Here is a 26,151-nt window from a genome sequence, read left to right as displayed (position 1 = left end):
GGTGTCATCGGTTCCTCTGGTAAATGTACCCTTCTCTGACAGAAATCATCAGAAGAATGATGAGGACCTCATGATTGGGAACGATGCCAAACTGTATATAAGGGAACAAAGGAGTCTCAAGAAATCCACCTTCACTCTGAGTGGGTCAGACATCCAAGGTTTCTTCAGTGCAGTTCGCTCATATTATGTGAAAGCCTGCAATTACATCTTCAAAACCTGGCCGCCAGATGATGAATTAGCCAAGCATGCTCAGGTGCTGGATGTTAAGCTACACCAAGAAGTGGGGTTTGACTGTGTGGAGTTTTTCATCAAGAAATTCCCCTGTCTGTTCAGTGGCGGTGATAGTGACATAGACAGTCTTGAGAGTGAATTCGCTCACTACCAGGCAGACGCCTCCATAGCTACAATTGCTACTGAGACAGTGAGAGTGGATGAGCAGTGGCATCGGATTTCACAGCTCACAGATCCCTGCACTGGTGCCAAGAAGTATCCTAATTTGAGCAAAGTGATGAAGGGAATCTTGGTCATTCCTCATTCGAACGCATCATGTGAGCGGGCACTCAGTCTTGTACGGAAGAATCATACTGAATTTCGTCCCAATTTGAGTGTCAAAACCCTGGAAGCTCTCTTAATTGAAAAACTAGCTCATAGCACCCCTTGCTACCAGAGAGAATACAGCAAAGACATAATCAGAAGGGCTAAAAGAGCCACACAGCTGTCACTCAGCAAAGCTGCCATGGAAAAAGCAAGCAGCAGTAGTACCAGCCAGTAAGGTAAGAAAAATATTGCTTCTTTTGTGCTTTTTGTTAATCTTTGATTGTCCCCTAACTTACTAATATTAACATACATGTAACATTAAAAAGTGCACAATTTTCCCCTTTTTTGTTCAAAAAGTGGGAATTCTTAACATGTTAAATGCTCCAAAATAGGGCTCAGAGGGCACGAGAGAGCGTCTAGAACCCCAGAGCTTCCAGAGCCCTAAGGCGGGCCCTGGACCCCGCCCGCAAGGGTCGAGTGCTCCGCGCTCGAGATGTGCGCTTCGCGCACATTATTTGGTGTCAGGTGAAAATCCTCCCTAATTCTGATTTCCAAAAGTTGGCATCTCTGTATGTATATATATTATATATATATATATATATATATTATATTATATATGTATATATATATATATTATATATATATATATATTATATTATATATGTATATATATATTATATATATATATATTATATTATATATGTATATATATTATATATATATATTATATTATATATGTATATATATTTTATATATATATATATATATTATATTATATATGTATATATATTATATATATATATTATATTATATATGTATATATATTTTATATATATATATATATATATTATATTATATATGTATATATATATATATATATATATATATATATATATATATATATATATATATATATATATATATATATATTGTTGCAGAAATGGCCCTTAGTGTGCTATTAAATATAGGATTAGCCCAGACCCCCCCCCCCGCCCCATTAAATGCATGTTTAGCCAGGTTGTTCGGTAAATGGACGCAACATGTGTGTCAGGAGGTGTAGGATGCATGGTTATTGTTCGGACATTGGTGGTGAACCGAGAGGTTCTTCTTCCTTCCTCTCTCCGGACGAGGCCCCGCCTAGTCGGCTGAGGGGGAGTGGCCTTGAGAAGGAAGTGAAACTGAAGGGAGGAGCCAGTCGGCTTCAAGGCGAGCGAACGAAGGAAAGGCAGTGGTGAATCTGCCGGGAGAGAAACTGAACCTGAGCGCGCTGAGTCTGCCATTTTTGGCAGTGGGAGAGGCTGCCTGCACGTCGAGTCGGCGATCGACTCTTATGAGGAGGTCCTCGACACGTTTGCCGATCCGCCTGCGGAGCCCAACACCTCGATTTGGCCTTGTCTGGTGAGCAGGCCAGGCCTGGACTTGTATGCTGGACCTTGTGAAAAGCCAGCTGGAGCATACCACCGTTGATCTTTCGCTCTGGTGCAGTCGACCTCGCGGGGTCTGAACACGCGAGAGTGCGTGTGTGAGGGCTGCGACACATGGACAAGCGCCATTTTGCCACGCGGCGTGTTTGATCTTGGGCGCTCGAATCCGTGGACATCGGCTTGTCACGAGCCACATTCGTGCTTTGACACTTTTCCTTTCGTCCATGAAACATCACCAAGTACTCTGTGTCTTGTCTGCATGCTGTCCATGTCTTGTCTGCATGTTGTTTAAGGTTTATCTTGTTAGGGCAGGCCCGTCGCTAGGGGGGGGGCATTTGGGTGCAAGGCTCCCCCCCATGGCGCATCTGGTGCCCCCCCCCACTTGTACGCCACCCATTTATGCCCTGTTGTACTCTGTGAACAACTTAGTGTTTAAGGACGAGCGCCCACTGTGAACTTGCTGTTTAAGAGTTCACCTGTGTGAACTAAAACCCTTATTCCAGATGTCCAACATGGTGAATAATAAGGCCTTCTTAGATAAACTGTTCTTTAATAATATCCTTCTTTGAATAACAGTCAAGAGATAAGTGTGCGCTTGCCAGCGCATCTCCAAAAGCAATTGGCGAGACAATACAGTTAAAGCCCACAAGATAAAAAAATAATAACACAAGCACCAACACCAGCAGCCAAGACGACAGACAGCCGCAAGACCTCCTGTCGAATGTCGATGTTGTGGGTGGTTATATATATATATATATATATATATATATATATATATATATATATATATATATATATATATATATATATATATATATATATATATATATATATATATATATATATATATATATATATATATATATATGTCGTGGATCATTTAGTTTTAAGGAATAGCCAATCAGCGTCTTCGATATGGAGGCCCCATTAAGCAGGTACCTGATTGGTTGTAAGTTAGGTATAAATGTAATATAGTCATAATATGATAATATGAATAAGGAAAAGACATAAATTTACATAATTAAAGATGAAGTGCACTGCGTGACCTTCACAACCCTCCATCTTACAAAAGTAATTTTCTAATAAAAATTAAAAATATATGTGTTTGCAATCGTGCTTCCATTTGAAATTATGCAGATAAAAACTGGTTTTGGTGCATGCATCATTTAATAAATAAAACCGTCAAATGTCGCGAGTCGCAAGATTAGTGACACGAGTCACGAGGGACGAGTCACGGAGAGCGCGAGCTTGCAGCAGTAGAAAAAGACATGGATATACGAAATGGCTAAGAAAAGGAAAAAGGCTGTGGTTGTGGTTGTGGTCAGCACCCGCCATGGTCGGCTGCTTTGTACTTCTGATGTTGAAGTTAAATGTTGTGTTTGGTGCTTTGCATATCCCATATCTAGTGCTTTGTGCATAACCTTACCACTGTCTAATTGACTTCTTTAAATGCGGACCTTGTGGTATCTTCAGGCTGGTCGTATTTGCTGTTGATAGTTTAACATGATGATCGCAGGTCATAGCCGACTGTATCTTATTTGAAAGTGCACTGGTTCCGGTGCCAACCTCCCCCGTTTAGTCGTTGTATCTCTGGTATATTAATTTTCTAATGCCAATTCTTGACAACACCTTGTATAAGTTCACCTGAATTGGTGCCAATTGTCTCATCATTGAATATCTGCATTGTGAATGTGCCAGTTTGCTGCGGCTCTCCTGCATTCGAATAATTTTAGGCCAAAAACATCGGAACATATTAAATCTAGCTGAGATCAATTTGGTTAGTATGCGACGGCAACCTCAGTATAGATGCGTCAATGCTGCATGAATACAACAGCATACCGGGTTATCAAAAATATTAAATATTATAATTGTGCCCCCCCCCCATCCAGTTCATATGCCCCCCTTAATACCTCCCTGGCGACGGGCCTGCCTTAGGGTCCCCTTCGAAACCCGTAGCTATCCTAGTTAAGAACGGGTTAGAGATTAATTGTAACATTGTCGTGATTGCTTTGCTTGTGTTGTGTCCCCTAGATGTGTCCCCAATAAATCTGGCTGATTCGTATGAAGTTGCCGCTTTGAATTAATTCGTGCCGTGCCGAGGAACGATCCGCTCGATTTGGATATAAAAACCAAAATGGTTACAGACTGGCAGAATTCGCTCGGTCTCTGACAAAACCAGTCTGTAACCGGGGTCTATTTCCCCAACTGGTAAGGTTCAGGGGTACGTTAGTATCGCGATTCGAGACGCGTGACCCGAGGCCTGTGCCGAACCAGCCGCCGTTATAACCCCGGAGACGACGGTGGTTAGGGTGGCTCCGAATCTGTTACATTTGGCTGTCGAGAGTAGGGTGCGAAAACCCAAACTGGTTACGGACAGTGATTGACATCACTCGTCCGAATCCCGCCACCGCTGAATCTGTAACAATATATATATATATATATATATATATATATATATATATATATATATATATATATATATATATATATATATATATATATATATATACCTACCTGGTGTTGGCGCAGTGGTTAGGGCAGCGGCTTGGGATCCAAAAGGTCCTGAGTTCAAGCCCCGTTGGGCCACTGAATTAATACACCAGGGGTTGACTCAGCCTGTCATCCTTCCGAGGTCGGCAAAATGAGTACCAGTATACTGGGCCGGTGTATACCCTGGTTAAAATAGGTGCACCATATCCCTGTGTGTCGTAAGAGGCGACCAGGGTTGCGTCAGGAAGGGCATCCGGCGTAAAACATGTGCCAAATCACTCTGTGGATCATAACGGATGATCCGCTGCGGCGACCCCAAATGGGAGCAGCCGAAAGAAGAAGAAGATATATATATATATATATATATATATATATATATATATATATATATATATATATATATATATATATATATATATATATATATATATATATATATATATATATATATATGTGTGTGTGTCTTGTATACAAGACAGATAAAGACGAATAAATGCTTGTTCTATGATCCTTAGAATGATTTTATTAACATGATTCAAAACCTCCCCTTGAAACCAACTTTTGCATGCAATGCTTTTTGTGATAAAAGTGTGAAGATGGGCAGAGCTGAGGTTGGAAATCACCTCGCTGTGCAGAGTTTCGTCTGTGGTGCAGTTCCACGAGGTTTTATGAGCGGTGAGGTTCTTTATGAGCCGCTTGCGTGCTATCACACATGACGATCTTTGTTGCTCAATATTTGTTAATCCTTCATTGTTTTCACCTCCACCGAATCAGTCATGTGAGTTATAACATATCATTGCCTCTGTTTGATCGTATTCTGGTCGGTGGGCGACCTCTATCCTGGAACGACCTACGTGTCCCGATTCTTTGAATAATGAAATCTCCAGGCGGCTTACCAACACTTAGCGGTTTAAATCACTTTCGCTTTATTTTAAAACACTCCAAGTGCGACAGTAAAAACTGTGCCTTTTCCCCACAAGACCACCTTTCTCCCAGACCGGGAAGAGCCACCCTCGCCCGCTCCCAGCGGAGATGACGCACCCCATGGGCAGACCCCAAATATGCATGAGGCAAAACATGAATATTCATGAATATACATTTTACATTCAAACTTGGTTACATCACAATATCTGCATTTTGACGTTCATCATGGTTCTCATGATTTAACATTCACCATTCTTTTACCTTGTGAATTGTTCCTTTCCCTGTTTTGGAACTGAATGCAGCTTGGGAAACATTGAGTGGCTTGTTTTTCTTGTGTTTGCAGTCACTGTTTTATTTAAGGAAGCAGTTCCAAGACTGTCTCCGTACCTGCATGTGTCATTTCTTTATATTATAATGGTTGACACTTGCCGGTAGAATTAGAGCTGTCGTTCGCTTCGAGCTACGTTTTACCTGACACCAGTACAGCTTGTCCTTTCACTTTGTACATGTTGTATGTGTGTTGTATATCATTTATTATTGGTTCCTTAACACAACATGTGATTATAACCGTAAGAGGCCATTTATTTCTGAGGTGTGCAAGTGGCATAATTTTGACATTGATGGCTTCTCATCAAGCTTTCCAAGAATTTACAAAGTTTTCAGGTTGAATTAAACTTTTGTTTCTTTGCTTTCCCATGATTGAAGAACTAGGAATGTCATGAGGTGCTGGTGATATCATGCATTCAAATATACTATTGCTACTTTATAAGAGGTCATGGAAACAAATTGGAATTAAGCCATCTTTTGTTTTTTAAAGACACCTCATGTAATCCAATGAGACATGCTGTCCAATGTGCTTGCAGGTTGGGATGGTCATCCTTATCATGGCGGCCATGGCAATCGGCATCCTATCAGGATTCCATATTGGCAGTTCCATTTGGAGTGTGCTCTCGCCCACACTGATCTCCATTGCCGCCCTCATGCCCGCTCTTGGATACCTGTTGGGATACTTCATAGCAACTGGATTTCACTTACCAATGAAGCAAGTTTAATCCTTCCGACATACTTTTTTGTTTCATAAATTAATCTCACAAGAATGTTAAATACATTGGGCACAGGTTGCCGATGAGAGAGTTGAGCATAGAGTGATTAGATTGATTCTGGGTCGAGCTAGACTCAGTTATGAGGAACAGCTGAAGGAGATGGAACTTTATACATCAGAATGGAGGTGATTATGAGCGGATTTGATGGAGATGTTTGATATAATGATGGATACATATGGATATATTACATAAAAGTAAACATGGCATTTATATCTTTTGCCAAATATGCACTTTCTTGATTTTTTTAATATATGTTTTTTTACAATTGAGAGATGGGGCCAAAAACTATTGCTAGCATGATATTTCAAAAAGTTGTGGACGAGTTTATGACAAAACTAGGTGGATGAGTTGGTTAGGTGGCGGGAACAAGCCGATTTGATTTTGGTTGAGGTCCAGATCCAGCCGATCGGTGGGATACAAAACGTAAACTGTTCAGCCTGGTGGAGGTGTGTGCTCCACTGAGAGCCGTTCTCGTTTTCACATGGAATCCACTAAGCACCACCACATGACGACTTTGCAGTACAACTTGTTCATGTGTTGTTGTCAACAAATGAAATCTTTGGCCTCAATTGTATTGGTTTAGACTCTTACTCAATGTTCAATCAAGCAGATATATGGATGATTTAATATTTGGCAGCCATATTGGACATCATTTTGGATGCTATTTTACATTTTAGCTAACACATTGACACTATCAATTTTATACATTAAGAAAATAAGTCTTTGATCTCAAATATCTGGGTTTAGACCTGTCATTCAACATTCTTCCAAAAATACAAGCAGAAAGAATGGAGATTTAATGTTCGGCGGCCAACTTGGATTGTTGACGCAAACAATCTTCTTCTTAAGGTGAAAACAAAGTTATACAGGACATAAAACGATAGGCTATATGTAACTAATTTATCATTATGAACTGCTTTTGACACTGGTGGTTGGAAAACTGCTTGGCCTATGGGGGTCGCCCCCCCCCCAAAAATAGGTATTTGCTTTCTTCTCAGAAACTACACATGCAATTCCGATGAAACTTGACCACAACCTTCAACATCCATGATGTACCAAAGTTTGTTCACGGCATTAAAAAGAAAAAAGAAAACAAAGACAGGGTCTTGGGGGTGGGGGGGTCTACAGAGGGAGTTTACGGGGAAGGGAGGGAAGAGGTATTTGTTTTCTTCTCACACGATACACACAATTCCGATGCGACTTGACTCCAACCTTTATCACCCATGATGTACCAAAGTTGTTCACAACATAAAAAGATTGGGGTCTAAGGGGATCTAAAGGGGATTGCCCCCCAAAATATGCATTTGCTTTCTTCTCCGATACTACACAATTTCGATGAAACTTGACCACAACCATCATCACCCGTGATGTGCCAAAGTTTGTTCATGACATTAGAAAAATCGGAGTCTATACGGGTGTAAGTGGGGGTTTCCCCCATAAATGAGGTATTTACCTTCTTTTCAGAAACTACACACACAATTTCGATGAAACTTGACCACCACCTTCATCACCCATGATGTACCAAGGTTTGTTCATGGCATTAAAAAAAGAATTGGGGTCTTAGGGGATGTAAAGGGGGTTGCCTCCCAAAATATGTATTTGCTTTCTTCTCCAATACTACACAATTTCGATGAAACTTGACCACAACCATCATCACCCATGATGTGCCAAAGTTTGTTCATGACATTAGAAAAATCGGAGTCTATACGGGTGTAAGTGGGGGTTTCCCCCATAAATGAGGTATTTACCTTCTTTTCAGAAACTACACACACAATTTCGATGAAACTTGACCACCACCTTCATCACCCGTGATGTACCAAAGTTTGTTCATGACATTAGAAAAATCGGAGTCTATATGGGTGTAAGTGGGGGTTTCCCCCATAAATGAGGTATTTACCTTCTTTTCAGAAACTACACATGCAATTCCGATGAAACTTGACCACCACCTTCATCACCCGTGATGTACCAAGGTTTGTTCATGGCATTTAAAAAAAAATCCATAAGTATTTACTTTCTTCTCCATTACATATTTTGTTGGTCATCCATGCCAACCAGTGGTTCCCTGGTTATCTTGTCCAGCCACTACCAGGTGAGCACCCAGGGGTATTGTCCCAATGCTTAGGAGATTGGTGGCAGGATTTGCCCTTGAAACACAGTAAAACACTTCATTCTGCAACATATACAAAAATCACAAATAAAACGAAGAAAAACCCGCTCCAACGAGTGTATTTTGAGGCTGAGGATTCGTCACTCTTTGGATGTCAGTTCCCTGGTCTCTGTATATGCTCCAACCGAGGCGAGTGATCTCGCAGAGAAGGAAACATTCTATACCGCGCTCGAATCATTGGTTGATCGCTGCCCCAGGTGAGATACTCTTCTCTTCTTGGGGGATTTCAAGGCATCGACTGGCACTGATATGGGGTGGTTATGAGACGTTGGTCGCCATGGGTCTGGAACCAGGAACCAGAATTGCACGAAGTTCCTTGAGTCCATTGGAAGCGTGGAGTGGTCATCATTAACTGAAGGTGGTTGCTTCATGATTTCCATGCCCACATCCACATCACTGGACTTGTTATTTAAATGCTGGTGGTGTGGCAAAGGGGATTGACCATGTTCTCCTTGTTGGTTGTTGAAGGCTGCTCCAGAACTGTGGGATCTACCGGAGTTCTCAGTTCCTCAATACCGATCACAGGGTTGTTGCATCAACTCTGAAGCTGCGGCTCGGAATGGTACCATCCCAGCCCAGGATGGATGTTGGCATGCTCAAGAATGAAAGCGCAGCTGAGGAGTTTGTGAACAGGTTGAGTGGGGGTCAAATGAGTCTGGGTGTGTTTCAGGGCATCCTGAAGAGTTGTGGAGTGCCTTTAAGGCTACCATCCTTGAAGTTGTCGGCGGGTGTCTTTTGAACCCACCGTCAGGCGAAGAGGAACTTTGTCTCCCAAGGGAACTAGATACCATTGAACAGTGTCGCAGTGCCAGGTTTGATGACAGAACTGAGCGGTTCAGAGAGCCGAGGCATAAAACTGTACGTTCGCTGAGTGTAAACAGAGGCCTATGTGAAAGGAATCTGTGAAAGGGTAGAGCATCACTTGTAGTCAATTGATCCTGGTCCTGGACCTGCTTTTTGAGCATCAGTGCATTGTATTCCTCCATGCCTGTTCCTCGGTTTACTGCAGTTAGAGCAGAGGGTTGTGAGTTCTTGACAGGGGAGTCTGAATTGAAGACCTGCTGGGCTGGTTACTTTTAGCGGTTGTACCAGACTGACCTACCAGGTGTTGAGTTGGATGCCAGGGGTGTTACTATCACTATTTCTGACCCTCCAATCAACTGTGAAAATCTTTGTTTGTGGAAACACAGGCGGCATTGAAGCAGTTGAAAGGGGGTAAAGCTCCTGGGACCTGTGGCATTCATGCTGAACATCTCAAGGCTGGTGGAAATGTTCTACTCGTGCTGTTGGATGCAGTTCTGTGCTCTGTTTGGAGCACATGAATCATCCCAACCAACTGGAAGAGGGGCCTTGTTGTCCCTCTCTGGAATGGGAAGGGTGATCATGCCAGGACTGTAACAACGACCGAGGGATGATGCTGCTCTCAGTCCCGGGCAATGTCTTTACTCGGAAAATTTTTCATCAGGTTCACCACCATCTGCTTGAGCACTAGCGCCCAGAGCAGTCAGGCTTTACACCAAAGAGGTCAACGATTGACTCTCCTTACTCTTTGGGTCCTCACTGAATGCAGGCAAGAGTTTCATCAGGAGCTATTTGCAGCCTATGTTGATCTCTGCAAAGCATTCAATTCAGTGAATTGGGCTGCCCTCTGAAGGATACCTGGTCTTTGTGGGGTGCCACCAAAGCTGATGGATCTGATTTCTGAACTGATCTCTGGTACGAAGAGTGCTTTGAGGTGTGGTGCTTTTTCAATTCTGACATTTCCAGTTGTTACTGGACTTCGTCAGCGGTGTGTACTGGTCCCCAAACTTTTCAGCGCTTGTATGGACTGGATTCTGGGGAGGTTTGTCCGAAATCTAGTTGTGGTGCATCGTTTGGGAATATCAAGATTTTGACCTTGATTTCACAGGCGATGCAGTCATCTTTGCGGAGACTCTGGACATCCTTTTGGGGGCCCCCAAGGTGCTGAAAGAGGGGTCTGAACCACTGGGATTAGGGATCTCCTGGGTCAAGACTAAAATCCAGGCTTTCAATGACATCTTGGATGTTGCTATCTTGTTTGTACCTGTCTGTGGTGAGGATGTTGAGGTCACAGAGAGATTCACCTAATTTGGCAGTGACAATAATGTCTCCACATGTTGTGAGCTAGACGTCTATAGACGTCTGGGTTGGGCCTGGGGAGTGATGAATTCACGCGACCACGGGGTGTGGGGCTGTCGGCATGTATACAGGAGGACAAAAGTCTGAGTCTTTAAGCCCTTCCAGCTTCCAGTTTTGCTCTATGGATGTGAGGCTTGGATTCTGACCAAGGATCTGAGACAAAGACTTAACTCCTTCGGTACCAGATCTCTTTGGAGAATCCTTGGCTATTGTTGGTTGGACTTTGTGTCGAATGAGCATTTGCTGAGAGAGACTCAGATGATAATTGTTACCTGTACAGTCAGGGAGCATCAGCTGCAGCTGAATGGACATGTGGCTTGTTTTCCTGATCCTGATCCTGCTGACCAGAGTCTCTCAGCGAGGGAGTCTCGTGAGTGGAGGAGGACAACTGGCCGACCAGGTGCCTCGTGGTTGCAGCAGGTTGATCGGCACCTCAAGGAGATGGGGATGGGCCGGCATCTCCTTTGGGGTTGGCCAGACGGAGGCCCCTGTGGAAAGTGGCGATGCATTGCTCTGGTGCATACTGCCATACCTGACCTAACCTTAAGTATGGAGAAAGCTTATGGAGAAATGCAGCACAATATGCACTGAAACGAAATGTACCGAGTCTGACTTTCTGGAACGTTAACGTTGTGCAGAAAGTTTGGTGAAACAGGAATATCATTTGGTACTTTACAGGGTGAGACGACTGCCAGCCGATGTAATCGTTAACTTGCGATACGAGAATGTTTCTGTCGTTGTTAGCACAAGGATGCTGTCTGTGCCCAGTTTCGGTCTTTGTAAGTGGTCCAGAATGAAAGAACCATTTTTGCGTAGTGAAGTTGATGGGTAACGGTGACTATGATCTTCACACACTTCCTTTGCAGGAGTCGTTGGACTATTGCCATGGAGACTGGCTGTCAGAACATACAGCTGTGCATGGCAATTCTCAAAGTGGTCTTTCCCGTGGAGGTCATTGGTTCTTTATTCCTCTTCCCACTCTTGTATGTTCTCTTCCAAATCCTCTGGGTTCTACTTGCCATCATTTTCATCAACTTCTACCGTTGCTGTAAGAACCCTCCTGAACCCACTTGTGGTAAGTTTGTGTTATCCTTTCTCATTGTTACACTGACTTGAGGGCTTGAAGGATAGCCAAGAGGTGTGCACATTCACCTTTGAGCTGTCCAGCCTGGGTTTGAATCCTGAACCAGCTATAAACTGTCACCCTGGTGCTTCACATGCAGGGAGAGGTATTGATGTGTGCACTGTCCGTCCGAGGGACGTTAAACCCGAGGAACCGTCTGCCAGTCTTGGTCATTGGTGGATGGTAGAGATTCCACTTTGTCTTTCTTAAAGAGTAGCCAAGTCATGGCTGACACCCTTAATAAATTATAAATTCCTAAAATGTCCAGTTGAATGTGAAGCCTGGCCAAATCCGACTGTATTAAACAAGGTGTGCGTGCGTGTGTGCACGCGTGCACATCTGAAAATCATCGGAAGGAAAGCAGGGTTGAGCCAATCTCCACCAAATTTTGTGTTCAGTGATGTGTTTATTGTCTTGATGGATTGATGTGTTTGATGTGTTTATTGGATTGCGTGCCATCTGTCTTGTGCATTGTTGTTCTTTAAGAGATGCGTGCCTTGTGTTTGCACCATCTCTCCCACGTTGACCGAATCGGATCATTTAAAAGACCTGGAGGGGAAAAAAATTGATTGGCTTAATCCCTTTGGCGAATGAACACGCACGAGACCAGAGGAATGTCTCACTACCGCTCGGCTGGCACATCATCCAAATTTATCCTTAAGCCGGCTATCTGCGTAGATTTTGAAAGGTAGACCTTTTGTTGAGCTCCCAGTTCTCGCAATAGAAAATAAACCCCATTTTTGAGAGACACGTGGAACTGTTGTGGTGTATAACCCACTAAAACTTCTCATGATGATCACATTGGCATTTACCCAATAAGGGAAAGCACGTCCCACAGACCAACTCATGGACATTCAAACAAACTGTTATGGGAGAGCAGGTTCATATAACCCTCGGACAATTTGGACATCAGGGAATTTGTGGCTGTTCTCATGTACCTTGTAATGGTATCATACCTGGGGCGTTCAAAAAGCTCGACAAACGAGATGCAGCAATCCCAGACATACCAACAACAGTATAACGAGGCATATATACATATAAAATGTGGATAAGCCTGGTGTTGGCGCAGTGGTTAGGGCAGCGGCTTGGAATCCAAAAGGTCCTGAGTTCAAGCCCTGTTGGGCCACTGAATTAATACACCAGGGGGTTGACTCAGCCTGTCATCCTTCCGAGGTCGGTGAAATGAGTACCAGTATACTGAGCCGGTGTATACCCTGGTTAAAATAGGTGTACCATATCCCTGTGTCGTAAGAGGCGACCAGGGTTGCGTCAGGAAGGGCATCCGGCGTAAAACATGTGCCAAATCACGATGCGGATCATATGGATGATCTGCTGTGGCGACCCCTAACGGGAGCAGCCGAAAGAAGAAGAAGATATACATATAAAATGTATTTGTTGTTTATCTTGCTCATTATACTTGTAGGTTGAAAAATATGAATGAATGATGACACATCTTGGACTATTGTATCTCATACTTGGAACCGTTTGAACAGCCTTTGATGTATTTGGGGGCTTTCTTGATATTCCATTGGAAGGTTGTTTTTTTCAGGCAGTCTCTCGGGAGTTTTGTGCCTACAGTTTCCAGCATACCCATAAACCTTTGCCCGAAGCAACCCGAAAGCAAAGGTTGTTTAATGACTGCTTCTCTGCGGGTCAGAAAACTGATAATGGCAAAGATAACTAACACTATGAGGGTGTTAAGAACAAACAAACCTGGAAGGAGTGGAACTCTGAAGCCTGGTTTCACATTGCAAGGTTCTCTTGGATGATCGAGTTGAGGGATAGGTTTTGAACTTTGATACCAGGCAATAGCAGGATGAGATTTCTGATCAGATTCAGGTTGGCTGCTCTGTCAAATATTTTCCTCATGGCTGTCAGGACCAAACTGGAGCTGGAGTTAACTGTTATTTTTGTTTTGTTTTTTAATATCCTCGTTTCGGATCCATTGTGTGGCAGGTAGTGGAATCCCAGCAGGGCAGAAATTAAAGGTTCTTTTATGTAGCAGATGCAGTACCCGTCTGCTGCTTCCATCATTGCTGGAGGCAAGGCTTTGCCACTGATTCATTGCCGTCCACCCTACACTACCCCTTCAATCCCCCCCCACTGCACAGATTAGTGGAGGAATTTCGAATTTGTCTTTGATCCTGGAAAACAGTGGCCGGCTCTTTGAAAGCCACCGTGGAAGCTTTAATATCAGTTGAATACCAGCAGGCAGGAGACATGGCTTAACGTTCCCTCTGAAGGACGGCTACTCATTGATGCAACTCCCTCCCTGCGAAGCACCAGGATGACTGTTTATAGTCAGACCTGGAATCAAACCCTGATGAGGCAGCTCAAAGGTGAGTACACAACCCCTGAGTTATCCTTTGGGGGCAATTAATGGTTAACTCGTTAAATTGATATTTTCATGTTTGTGTAGAGTTGAGAAGTACATTATATGGAAAGAGCCTCGTTGTAAAACCATTCCAGGTGTTTGGCTCATAATCTCAAGACCCCAACCCTTCTTAGCTGCGTATGCAGGTTATGATGTTTCCTTCTCTTTTCCTCTCCTCTCTTCCTTTATCTTTCATTCACAAACCTGCTTGTTTGTTTGTTTCCAGTTGTATCCCCACCACTCCCTAATCAGTATGTTTCTGTCCATCTTCTGTTCTGTCACTTTGCTCATTTTGCTTAAGTTCTATCTTCCGTCACTTTGCTTGTCCATCTTCCTCGATTGTAGTTGAAAAAAAACAAATACCTATTATCTTTGCGTCTCCCATCGAATGAGCAACGAGCGATCTTTTTCGTACACAGTGTCGAGGCTTCAAAAGGAGAACACAACAAATTATGATGTAACAGAACAAAAGGAACAGTAGAAGGATGTGGGTGGGGGTTGAAGGGGGTGGGAAGGGGGACACACCAACAGTAGTGTTGAGGGCCAAAATGGAGAGAGACTTGGTGAACAACTTGGATACAGCCACAAAGTCTCAATTCACAGAAGTGGAAGGAAAAACTGGAAACTAGGAAAGAGGTTGGCTTGAGGAGGATTAATGTGGGTAGAAAAGATCATGGTTTTGGATTGGGAATGATCTGTGATGGTGGTGAACATGGAAGGAGGATGCGGAAGTTTGTTCCATGGTTGAGGAATAAAAAGGATGAACGGATCGGTGGAGGTGAGCAGTGATTTTGGAATTTGAGAGTTTCACCAGAATGGGGTTGCTGGTGAACCCCATGCACCCTGTAGATACCTGGCGGGAGGGGGGAAGAGGGGGACAAAGCATGGAAATGGCCTAACAAAAAAAAAACTTCAATGAGTGATATTGACTGTTTCATTTTCCGACAGTAATCACAAATTAATTTTTCAAATGGTCATTTTACATGAATGAACATCAATTTTTATTTTACTTTAAACAGAAAAAGCACTCCTGATTTTATTGTTGTGCCTCTTTGTCAGGCCACCGACTTATTGATCAGCCCCTCCCCCACAGAAAGTCATCCGAACATTATCCGAGTCCCATTCCCAAGCCGATTCTTGATTAGATAAAATACGGTACAAGGTATTTCGATTTCACGTTTTCTTTGTGCGTTTATAAGGCGGTTATAAATATTGCTGGAATTCCTGTTGTTCTCCTGTCTATCAGTTTTGTGGACTTTGGTCTTTTTAAAAGGAGTTGCCCCTGCGACCAGTGCTGGATTAACCATTCGGCAGACAAGGCACGTGCCTTAGGGCCAGCCAAAAATTTGGGCCAAAAATTCTTTTCACATTAAATATTTGTCTTTTTTTGTATTAAATATTTTGTTCTTGAATCAGTTCATCTTTTGTCTGGGGTCCATTTCCATGAGCCCGAGATCTAATTTAAAATTTCCAGGCCATTCTCTAAAATTTCAAAATGTGCCTTCAAGACGGGTCCTTTCCTTTTGGATGCAGATGCAGCACATGGCTCTGCTGGTTGCATAACACTGAACAACAAAAATTTTTTACTGGAGATGTGTAAAGTGATTTAGACTAATTTGGGTACGCTGATTTCAAAAATCATAACCGTTTTGCTGTATCACGTCAGGATTTTCAGTAACAGAAATATTCCCATTGCCTAGAAGTCAGGATTTCAATGAAATTTACAAAAATTCATTTATTCATTTATTTCATCATGAATGCTTCAAAATTATAGAAATTACAGAAAAACTCCACTAGAATGTAATTAAAAATGCTTTAGGCATTTGGCTTTGCGTTTGTGCTGCTCTGTGTCAGTTTCACGATGCAGGAACCAGCAGAAATCGCCCATCATGTTCGGGTTGTGCCGCCCTTGGTAACGCGTCTCCATGAGTGAAATCTCTTGGTGGAATCGCTCGCCGTGCTCGTCCGAGACTGCTCCCAAGTTGTCAGGGAAGAAGTTCAGGTGCTGGTGTAGGAAATGGATTTTCAGGGACATCCTGGAGCCAAGTTTCCTGAAGGACTCCAGCAGCTGCTGCACTATTTCTTCATAGTTGTCCGCGCGCTCGGTCCCCAAGAAGTTGTCCGTCACAGCTTGGAAGGTCCTCCACGCTGCCAGCTCTTTGGGGTTTAGAGTTGTCGGAAAAGTTTCGTCCTTCATAATCTGTCGGATTTGCGGTCCAACAAAGACACCAGCCTTGATCTTGGCCTCCGACAAGGTGTTGCCAAACTTTTCCTTGAGGTATAAAAACCCACGCCCATTCAGATCCATTGCCCGTACAAAACTTATCATCAAGCCGAGCTTTATGTGGAGTGGTGGAAGGAAAACCTTGGCTGGGTCGACAAGGGCGACATGCTTCACGTTGTGTCGACCAGGTACATGCTCTTTTCGCTCTTCCCAATCTTTCTTCGTCCAGTGATTCTTGTCGTCTCTGCTATCCCAGAGACAAAGGAAGCACATGTATTTCGTGTAGCCTGACTGCAGCCCTAACAACAGCGCCACCACTTTCAAGTCTCCGCAGATGTGCCAGTTGAAGTCATTGTACTTGATGGAATCAAGCAGCTGCCGCATAGTTTCATAGGTCTCTGTCATGCCGAACGCGTGAGCCAGTGGGACTGATGGTTTCTCGTTGCCATTGTGGAGCAAAACAGCCTTCAAGCTGTTCTTCCCCGAGTCAATGAAGAGGCGCCAGTCTGCAGGATCGTGATCACACCCAAGTTCTTTCAACAGACCGTTGATGTCACTGCAGAATGTCATCGTGTCTTCCATCTCAAAGAACTCAGCCATGTCTCTGTGACGTGCTCTGAACAAGGATATCTTGGTGTTAGGTTCAAGTAGATTCCACTGCTGCAGCCTTGATCCAAGCAGCTCTGCCTTCGCCTTTGACAGCGAGAGATCTCTTACAAGATCATTTAAGTCTCCCTGGTTCAGAAGGTGTGATTCTTGAGTGTCGGGTTCAAAAGGTTCATCATCACCATCCTCTTCACCACTGCTTACAGCTATGTTCTGATCAGCTGGAGGTGTTGGAACGGGGTTCTCATCATCATGAGGCACAGGTTGACGAGCAGAGACGCAGTCAGCGTACTTGATGTGACCTTTATTCTTCTTGTTGAAGCCGGCGATGCTTGTGCAGCAGAAATAACAATCATCATGATGATTCTGCGGCTCACGCCATATCATGGGCACCGCGAATGGCATGCTCGCGCGCTTGCCCACCAACCACTGAGTCAAGGTTGTGTGACAGCTTGTGCAGCAGATGTGTGGTGCCCAGCTCTGTTCTTGCTCCCCCACCTTACACCCGAAGTAGTGAAAGTAGGCGGCCTTCATTTTCACTGCTGTAGATATACTTCGCTGTTGATCTTTTTTGGTATACCGACCACAGACATAACAGAAGTTGTCAGGATGATTGGTACAGAAACGCCTACTCATCTTTATCTGAAAGAAAGAAATATAACACAAGTTAACAACAATTGTACGAAATAGACATGTTAAAGACATATGTAAATTTCATTGAAATCCTGACTTCTAGGCAATGGGAATATTTCTGTTCCTGAAAATCCTGACGTGATACAGCAAAACGGTTATGATTTTTGAAATCAGCGTACCCAAATTAGTCTTAATCACTTTACACATCTCCAGTAAAAAAATTTTTTTGAAATTTGTTGTTCAGTGTAATTTGCTGGGGGCGTGTATGTTATGCCACTGATGCAGTGCCCACCTGTAGGTTGAAGCATGATTTTGTAATTTCTTCAGAATGCTGGCAATAACTACTCTTCATGAAGGACACAGTGGGATCTTTAACGTCCATCAAATAATGCTGGCAGATGGGACGCCGGTTTTAACGTCCAAGGGGACGGGCACACACGTTGATTCCTCACTCTGCGTGCGAAACACGAGGATGACGGTTTATAGCTGGGTTGGGATTCAGAGGTGAGGGTGGACATTGGGTTTCTGTAAACTCAATGCCCATCATGTTTCACCCCTGCAGGCAGATGTGGCCAATTACTCCCACTAACGAACCACAGGTGCTTTGTACCTGGGAACATGAGTATTACAGATTCATTGGAAGTTGATAACAGGCCTCGGCTTGCTTTTTGGACTGCAGAACAACCTCTCAGCTGGACAAACCAGGTACACGTTTTAACATCAAAAACGAATTCACCAAAGTGTCAGCACAAAAACAGTGACCCAACTGGAGGGAGAGCACTCGGTAGAGTGCAAAACCTCCGCAGCCAATACTGCTGGGTCACTTAAGTGAACCTGATATCCTATTCATTGTAGGTCAAAATGGATCAGACTCTACTGAACCATGATTGAATAAACTAAACTAGATTGACGTGCATGTAGAAATGGCCAAAAAAATCGAATTTTTTTGAAAAAAAAGGTGCAAAATTTGTTTTTTTTTCTCTAACAAATTTTTTTTTGGGGGGGGGGGGAGGTTGGAAATCACTGAAAAACATGTAGAAATGCAAAAAAAAAAAAATCCTCAGTTATGAGGCATTGTGTTCCTCAGTTATGTCATGAAGGTGCTGAAGAGGATTCTGGATGGGACGATAAGGAAGAATGTGGGGATGGACATCGGAGAAGAGCAGCAGGAGTTTAATAAGGTTATGGGTTGATGGATGAGATGTTTGCACTGAGACAGCTGGTGGAGTAGAGGTTGGAGGTGCAAGTGAAATGCATTGGGATTTGTGGACCTGGAGAAGGCCTGTGACACTGTCCCGAGAGAGATGGTGATGGCAACACTGAGATGGATGGGAGTGCCAGAAGCAGAAGTTAGGTTGGTGGAAGAGATGTACAAGGGAATGAAGGGACGAGTTTTGGTTGGTCCTGGAATGGCTGAGGAATTCAGCATGAACATTGCTTTGAAACAGGGAAGCTCTCCCAGCCCACTCGTGTTTATCACGGTGATGAAGCTGGTAATCAGGAAGGTAAACATGAGGGTTATTGTGGGGCAGATGTTGTATGCAGACGATCTCTGGCTGTTGTGGTGGAGAGTGGGTGGGAAATGTAGGAATTACTGGTGGAGTGGAAGGAGACATTTGGGAAGCATGAACTGAAGATGAATATGGAGAAGACTGAGTTGATGTGGGTCGGGCAGCAGAGAAAATAAATGAATACGAGGTTAGAGGGGAAAGAGATCAAACAAGGAGACAGGCTTGAGTATCTGGGGGGAACAGTGACCGGGGATGGTAAGTTGGAGGCAAAGGTGCGGAGGAGGGTTCAGGTGGGTGCGATTGGGAGGGTGGAGGGATTAATGGCAGATAGAAAGACATCAAGGAAATTTAAAGGGAAGGTTCTGATGTCATATGCAATGCCGGCCTACTTCTACGGTCTGGAGATGTTGACTGATGGAGAGACAACAGAGGCTACAGGTTTGTGCGAACAACTGGGTTAGGAGAATTGCAGAAGTGAAGAGGGTGGATAGGAGGATGGATGGATGAACTGAGGGAGGAAACAGGTGTGCAGATGAGTTTGACGGGGAGATTGGTGCAATGCCGGCTGAGATTGGCTGGACAATTTGTGTGGATGGGAGAAGAGAGAATGGCAAAGGGAGTGGATAGGTTAAGTGAGCAAAGTAGGAGGAAAAGAGGTCGACCACGGTTGAGATGGGAGAATTGTGTGAAGAGGGATGTCAGTAAGGTCGGGGTGGTTGGGTTGTTGAGCGGACAGAGGGAGGTGGAGGAGTATTGTGATCAAGGCAGGGCAGAAGCTTGGTGCCAATGGACCTCACTCCTTGTAAAGGACCGAAAGGACAATGGACCTCACTCCTTATCAAGGGATGAGGAGGAGGAGAAGAGAAAGAGTGATGTAGTTGCTGTCTGCCTTTCAGTGGGATAGGGTACTGTCCAACACAATCTGCGAAATGGAAGAGGCTTTTTCAGGGCTTTGGAGAGGTATTTTATGAAGATTAAGAACAATATTTGGTCTACAAGTTATTTTTGAGATAAGTATTTCTACATTTTTTTTTTTTGGAGTTGGTTCATCGAATTACATGCGAGGCTGGAATCCAGATAGAGTAAAAAGGTGATGAACATGCAGAGTCGATCCCAATTAATACTTGCATTGAAGGTCAGGTGATGCAGGCTGTAGGACTGCATGATATCCCTATCGATAGCATTCGAGTTGTAGAAAGGTCGATCAAAGTTGAGTCGGCCACAATCTTTGCCAAATGAACTTACGACCAATTTTGAATTCAATAAGACGGATAAGCAGGCAACCATGCTGAATGATAACAAGCGTCGCCGAGCAAAAATGAAAGGCGCTCTCAGTTGAAGGCCTGGGTGTGACTGTTAGAGGCACCAAGTGCCACTGAATTATTTGCCAAATTAATGAATTGAAGGATGTTGAGCACATGCAGCACTGAACCGATATGCCGTCAGATGAAATTTCCATAAAAACAATCACTATGTTAACATGAAAGATGTTGATTCGGTGATGGGAAAAATTCTAACATTATCTTAAAGGAATATTCAGCATTGGGCTGGCAGGATAGCTTGGAAGCAGGGAGACTCGCCTCTGAGTTGTCTTGACTGGGTTCAGTTGTCGTCCAAGCTATAAACTGTCATCCTCGTGTTTGACATGCAGTGTGAGGCATCAATGTGTTGGCCATGATCCATTGAAAGGACATTAAGCTGGGGTAGCTGTCTGTGAGTATTAGTTGGTGGATGTGATAGATCCTTCAGTGTCTTTCTTAAAGAGTGGGTGAGTAATCTCTGGCAACCTGAACAATTGCCATTCCTGCCCAAATGATCTTCAGTCGACGTCAGGCCTGGCTAGCCAGCTCATCAGAGACTTGGGCCAAGAACGTTCCCTTGCTGACTCCACAAGGTGGGAATAATTTGGGCGGTTGAAGATGAAGTAGTTATTTTCAGCACTTACGAAGCCAACGGCATTCGTAAACAATGGACAGAACATGGGATGGAGGATTTGAACGTATGGTCTTGGCATTATGAGCTACGTGCATAAAGGGCAACGCCAATCCAAACAGACCTTCCGTTTCATGGTCAAACAAATAGAATGCACGGTGATGTTTAGTTACGCCACGCAACAATGTCAGACAGGAATCTTTTGGGGCTGGGGTGGTTACAAAAGTATTCTTTGGTTCTTTTGCATCACAGTTGGTGGAAATGTTTGACCTCGTCTTGATTTGTAATCAATATAAATCTCATCCTGAATTTGTTGTCTCGAGCTCTTTCCAACAGGATTTCAACCCTGCTGCCTTCCGCCATCTCAAAGTATGTCGCATTTACACGACGGAACTTTACTACGTTCATCAAGACTCTGTTGTCACCCCCTTGTGCTGCGTTTTGTTGTCGTCCAACTGTTTTCCTTTTGACACATTTTGTTTGTTGATTCATTACCTTCCGTTGTTCTGCTCTACATTGAGCCTCAACACCTGTATTACAACAACAAAATTAGAACGCCACTCAGTAGAGCAGATGGCAGGGAGGTAGGCTGGTAGAGATCTTGATCCGGACCTGAACCAAAATATAATCGGCTTGCTCTCATCGCCTCCCCAACTCATCCACCGAGTTTTGTCATAACTCTTCTGCAATGTTTTGAAATATCTTGTGATACAGAATATCGTTTATGGCCCCCATCTCTCAATGTTGAAGAATCACTCAAAGAATTATCGTATCCGGATTCGGATCTTCACAAAAATCGAATCATTTCATCCTTGTCACACACCCATCCTGTCCACCAAGCTTCATCTGAATCCATCCACAAATTTTTGATATATCCTGCTCACAGACAGACAGACAAACCAACAGATCAGGGTTCGAACATGCTCTCCGTCCACCTTTAGTGGCGGAGGTAAAGACGGAGAATGTCAATGGTCTCCTGCAGTCAGCATGGAAATGACTATGAATAACCCTTTCTCTCTGAAGTAAGTCCAGTAAATCGAATCACGAACTGATGCTCTTCCAGAAATACAAATTGGCAATGAGACCAGTGGGGCAGGTACAGGGACATAGTCAGGTGTGTGTATGTGTGTCCCCTCTGATGTAGCTATGTCTTCCTTATTATTCAAAGAATCAAGTAATGCATGTTTTATCTCAAGGATGATGTTTCTTCTCTTGAGAGGTAATTTTGATAATGCTGGGACATAATGTCCGCACCACTGTGGAATGATTCATTCATTGCACTGACTTTTGAGGCCTTGACTGCTGCAATTTTCCATTAAGAACACTATGTGATGTGCACCCAATGGATGTGCACCCGTGAGCTCTTGGCGTGCTCTTCGGTGCTGCCTGGATGTGTAAATGTTGCTTTCAACCTAACACCAACACAAACTCCTTTGCGTGATGCTTTTTTTTTTTTCCCCCTCTCCCCTCTTGCCTCACAATGTTGTGCAGATTTTGAGAAGACAGAAGAAATGGATGCATTTGGAGAGTGCAAAGACAAATCTGTTGAAATTTTGGAAAACAAAGGAGAAAACGAAGTCGGAAACAAACCTCGCAGTGAAACCCGAGAATCTATCAGATCAGTGAAGGAGATCAAACCGATGATTATCACAACATAATGTGAACACATGACCGCAGAAAGCAAAAGCTGCATACGCCTTTCAATTTACTCTTTGTATGCAAGTATACCGGTAATTGGCGTCGACAACCAACCATCCCTGACAATGTTGTGGATCGTCGGCCAAAGCCCTCACTTTTTCACTTTTATTCGCTTTTAAAATCGTTTTCTTTGCAACCGCTTGGTTGATCGACACAAAACTTTCAACATAGGAGCGCCTACCCATCATAATTTTTTTTTAACAAAGTAACTTGATGATTGGATGGAAAATGTGGAAGGCGTTCCAAAAGGTCCATTTGCTGTAGGCGTGGGTTGCAGGGTGTTTCACGTATCAGGAGTGAACGACCTCGCTTTGTTCGGCCTCGGCCGAATTATTCTTTACTTATAGTATGAGAAATTTTTACTGTTGTACATCGGTAAAATATAATGAGGATGATGGTGAATCACTTTGAAGTTTGTCTACATATGACGTACACAAATGGTGGATTTTGGCCCATCCTGTATGGGTCGATTGCCTGTCTTGTTAAAAAAAAAAAAGTTTTAAAGTTTCTGTACAAAGCACAAGAGAAGATCGTGTTTATTTTATTTTATTTGTGTGAAAGCAAAATGCATTGGACTTTGAGACGGAAGTTTGAGAAAAATTATCACATTTTTTACTTCTACTCCAAAGTTAGACGGAGATAGTTTTCACCCTTGTCTGTCTGTCTGTCTGTCTGTCTGTCTGTCTGTCTGTGAGCAGGATATCTCAAGAAGTCGTGGACGGTTCAGATGAAATTTGCTGGGCAAGTTGCTTGTGTGACAGGAACGAACTGATTTGATTTTGGTGAATATCCGGATCCAGACCTGTGGGTTAAAAAATTTGTTTTCAATGATTCTTCACCATTGAGAGATGAGGACCAAAAACGATATGTAGCATGTTATTTGAAAAAGTTATGAATGGATAATGACAAAACTTGGTGGATGAGGGGTAGGTTACAATAACAAGTGGATTCGATTTTGGTTGAGGTCCAGGTTGAGATCCAACCCATCAGTGGGATACAAAACTTAAACTGTTCAGCCTGGCAGAGGTATGTGCTCTACTGGGTACCGTTTTGGTTTACATTTGTAATAATTGTGGTCTTTGTCCTGATGAAGTATTAAAATAATCAGTCGGTAGATGGCGATATGTCAATGTTGGTATATTATGCCCATCAAATTCACAGACTGTTTTTATTTTAGGAAGCAATAACTCCAGAGGTCGCTTGCTTGTGTTTCAGTTTTAAAAACGTGTGAAGTGTTTAATATGTAGCTCGAGAGAAATGATTCATACCTTTGTGCAAGATAGAAAAGTCAGACATTTGTCATTTATCGGCATGATGTACAATCACAAGAAGTACTTAACTATAGGCTGGTGGGATAGCCTAGAGGTATGCACACTCCCTCTGAGCTGTCAAGCTTGGGTTCGAATCCCAACCCAGCTATAAACTGCCATCCTCTTGTTTTGCAGGAAGGGCGATACGTCAATGTGTGCACCGTTCCTCGGATGCCCATTAACCTGTCGGACCCATCTGCCAACTCTGGTCATTGGTGGACATTAAATATCCCACAGTGTCTTTCATGAAAGTTGCTAAGTTATCACCGGCACCCTGAACAAATTACAAATTCCTTCCACCTTCACCCGAGTATCCTTCAATGGAGTGGTGATCCATCCACGATTGGTTTTAGCTTTGAAACGTTTGTCAACAAGTCATGATCCACCCTGTAAACCAAGTCCTTCAAGATTATTGGAATCTCTCACGATATGAGGTTGAGTCTCTGGGCCTATCATTATCACATCACAGACAGGTCGGTGGTCTCTGTCTTCCACCACCTCCTTTCTGGTCTTGGATCCTCTGCCCTCTCCTTGCTTTGTGCCCCCCTCCCCCCCAACCATGTTTCTGCAATTTTGCACGTGGTTCATTACTTATCCACTTCTGGTGAAGCTCCTGAAATCCAGAATCACTGCTCACCTTCACTCATTCCGTCCTCTTTTATTATTTTTTTCCTACGTGTGAAACCAACTTCCACATTCTCTTCAATCTCATTCCTCGAGGATGAGGCTCCTTTTAACCCTGCAATACGTGGTGTTTATCCAATGAAATATGCATTCAAGCAGCAATTGTATAGGAGACAAATTTAATTACCTTTATTATATTATGGTGGGAATTATGGTTTTAAAAAACAACAGACATTTTTCTTTATTACAACTTATCAACCGGCATTGAGTTTTCGTAAACCCACACCCTGATTGAAGTCTCCTGAAGGTTTACTCCAGGTTCTGGTGATTAATTAGCAATTATTACCCAATGCGTGAAATCAATATTTTTTTTAACTCGTACTTCTCATCATTTTTATATTTGAGGTTTTAATTGACGTTGTCCTCCCAGACACTGACCAATGTAACATGCGTACATACATCACCGTTTGTCTGCTGTATGCGAGAACATAACCGATGATCTCATGGAGGAGCTAATATGCCTTATGTGAGTTGTGATTATGCCTCCTTGCTGTGAGTTGTGTGTTAGTTCTCATACGAGCCTCGACCAAGGTATACAAAAAAAAAAAAAAAATAACGAAATCATTTATAGAACAAAGATACAGTATTCGTAGAAAATGAACAAACATACACTCAATGTAGGATTTCAACCTGTGTCTGTCCATCTTGAGCAATTAGTTCAGATCGGAACACTAAAAGGCCAATCCTACAAGTTTAGCTTTTTTGACATATCCTTTACCTATTATGGTAAATATACAAACCCAGCAATTAAGGAAAACCCTTTTTATTATTGTTATTATTATTATTATTATTATTATTATTATTATTATTATTTTGTCTGCAGCCTGTGGCTGCTGTTTGCATAATTGCAGAGAGCGCAGCTGTGCCGCTGATGCAGTGCCGCTGTTCACAGTAAGCTGGTACTCGTTTTGGGTGACCGACCTCAGAATGGTGACAAGCTGAGTCAACCCATCTGGTGTTATTTAACTGTACAACAGGGACTCAAACCCAAGGCCCTAAGATCTGAAGCCAACACCAGGATTAAAGAAAAACTTAAATGCACATTTTCAATTTTCTTGTATCTTTTCTGTCCTTACGTACGATACGCACACACGGGAATTTATTCACAATACAACGAAGAAGGAACGGACATAATTCAACAATCAAATTTTGGGGATCGATTACTTTCTTTCCAAAAAAATGCTAAACAAGAATTTCCTTAATCACATAAAGTACTAAAGAAGACATGGAAATTAACCTCTCTCCTGAAGG

The 26,151-nt window shown here is 43.1% G+C and overlaps 1 protein-coding gene across 1 annotated transcript in view; it reads left to right on the top strand.

The window, feature by feature from the left end:
- The window catches only part of LOC147014720 (hepatic sodium/bile acid cotransporter-like), a 47,628-nt gene extending 21,687 nt beyond the window's left edge, over positions 1–25,941 (top strand). The window contains exons 5-7 of the mRNA XM_085852885.1: positions 6,239–6,417; positions 11,672–11,880; positions 22,700–25,941. Coding sequence (XP_085709011.1) covers positions 6,239–6,417; positions 11,672–11,880; positions 22,700–22,866 — 555 coding nt within the window. The 3' untranslated portion in view covers positions 22,867–25,941. The remainder of the gene's footprint in view (positions 1–6,238; positions 6,418–11,671; positions 11,881–22,699) is intronic.
- Positions 25,942–26,151: the final 210 nt, after the last annotated feature.

The sequence above is a fragment of the Eptatretus burgeri genome, chromosome 13 (assembly GCF_056783735.1).
Source record: "Eptatretus burgeri isolate ZD-2024b chromosome 13, Ebu_testis_v1, whole genome shotgun sequence".
NCBI lineage: Eukaryota > Metazoa > Chordata > Myxini > Myxiniformes > Myxinidae > Eptatretus > Eptatretus burgeri.
Note: the sequence above shows the minus strand (reverse complement) of the source record. Positions and strands in the feature narration are given on the sequence as shown.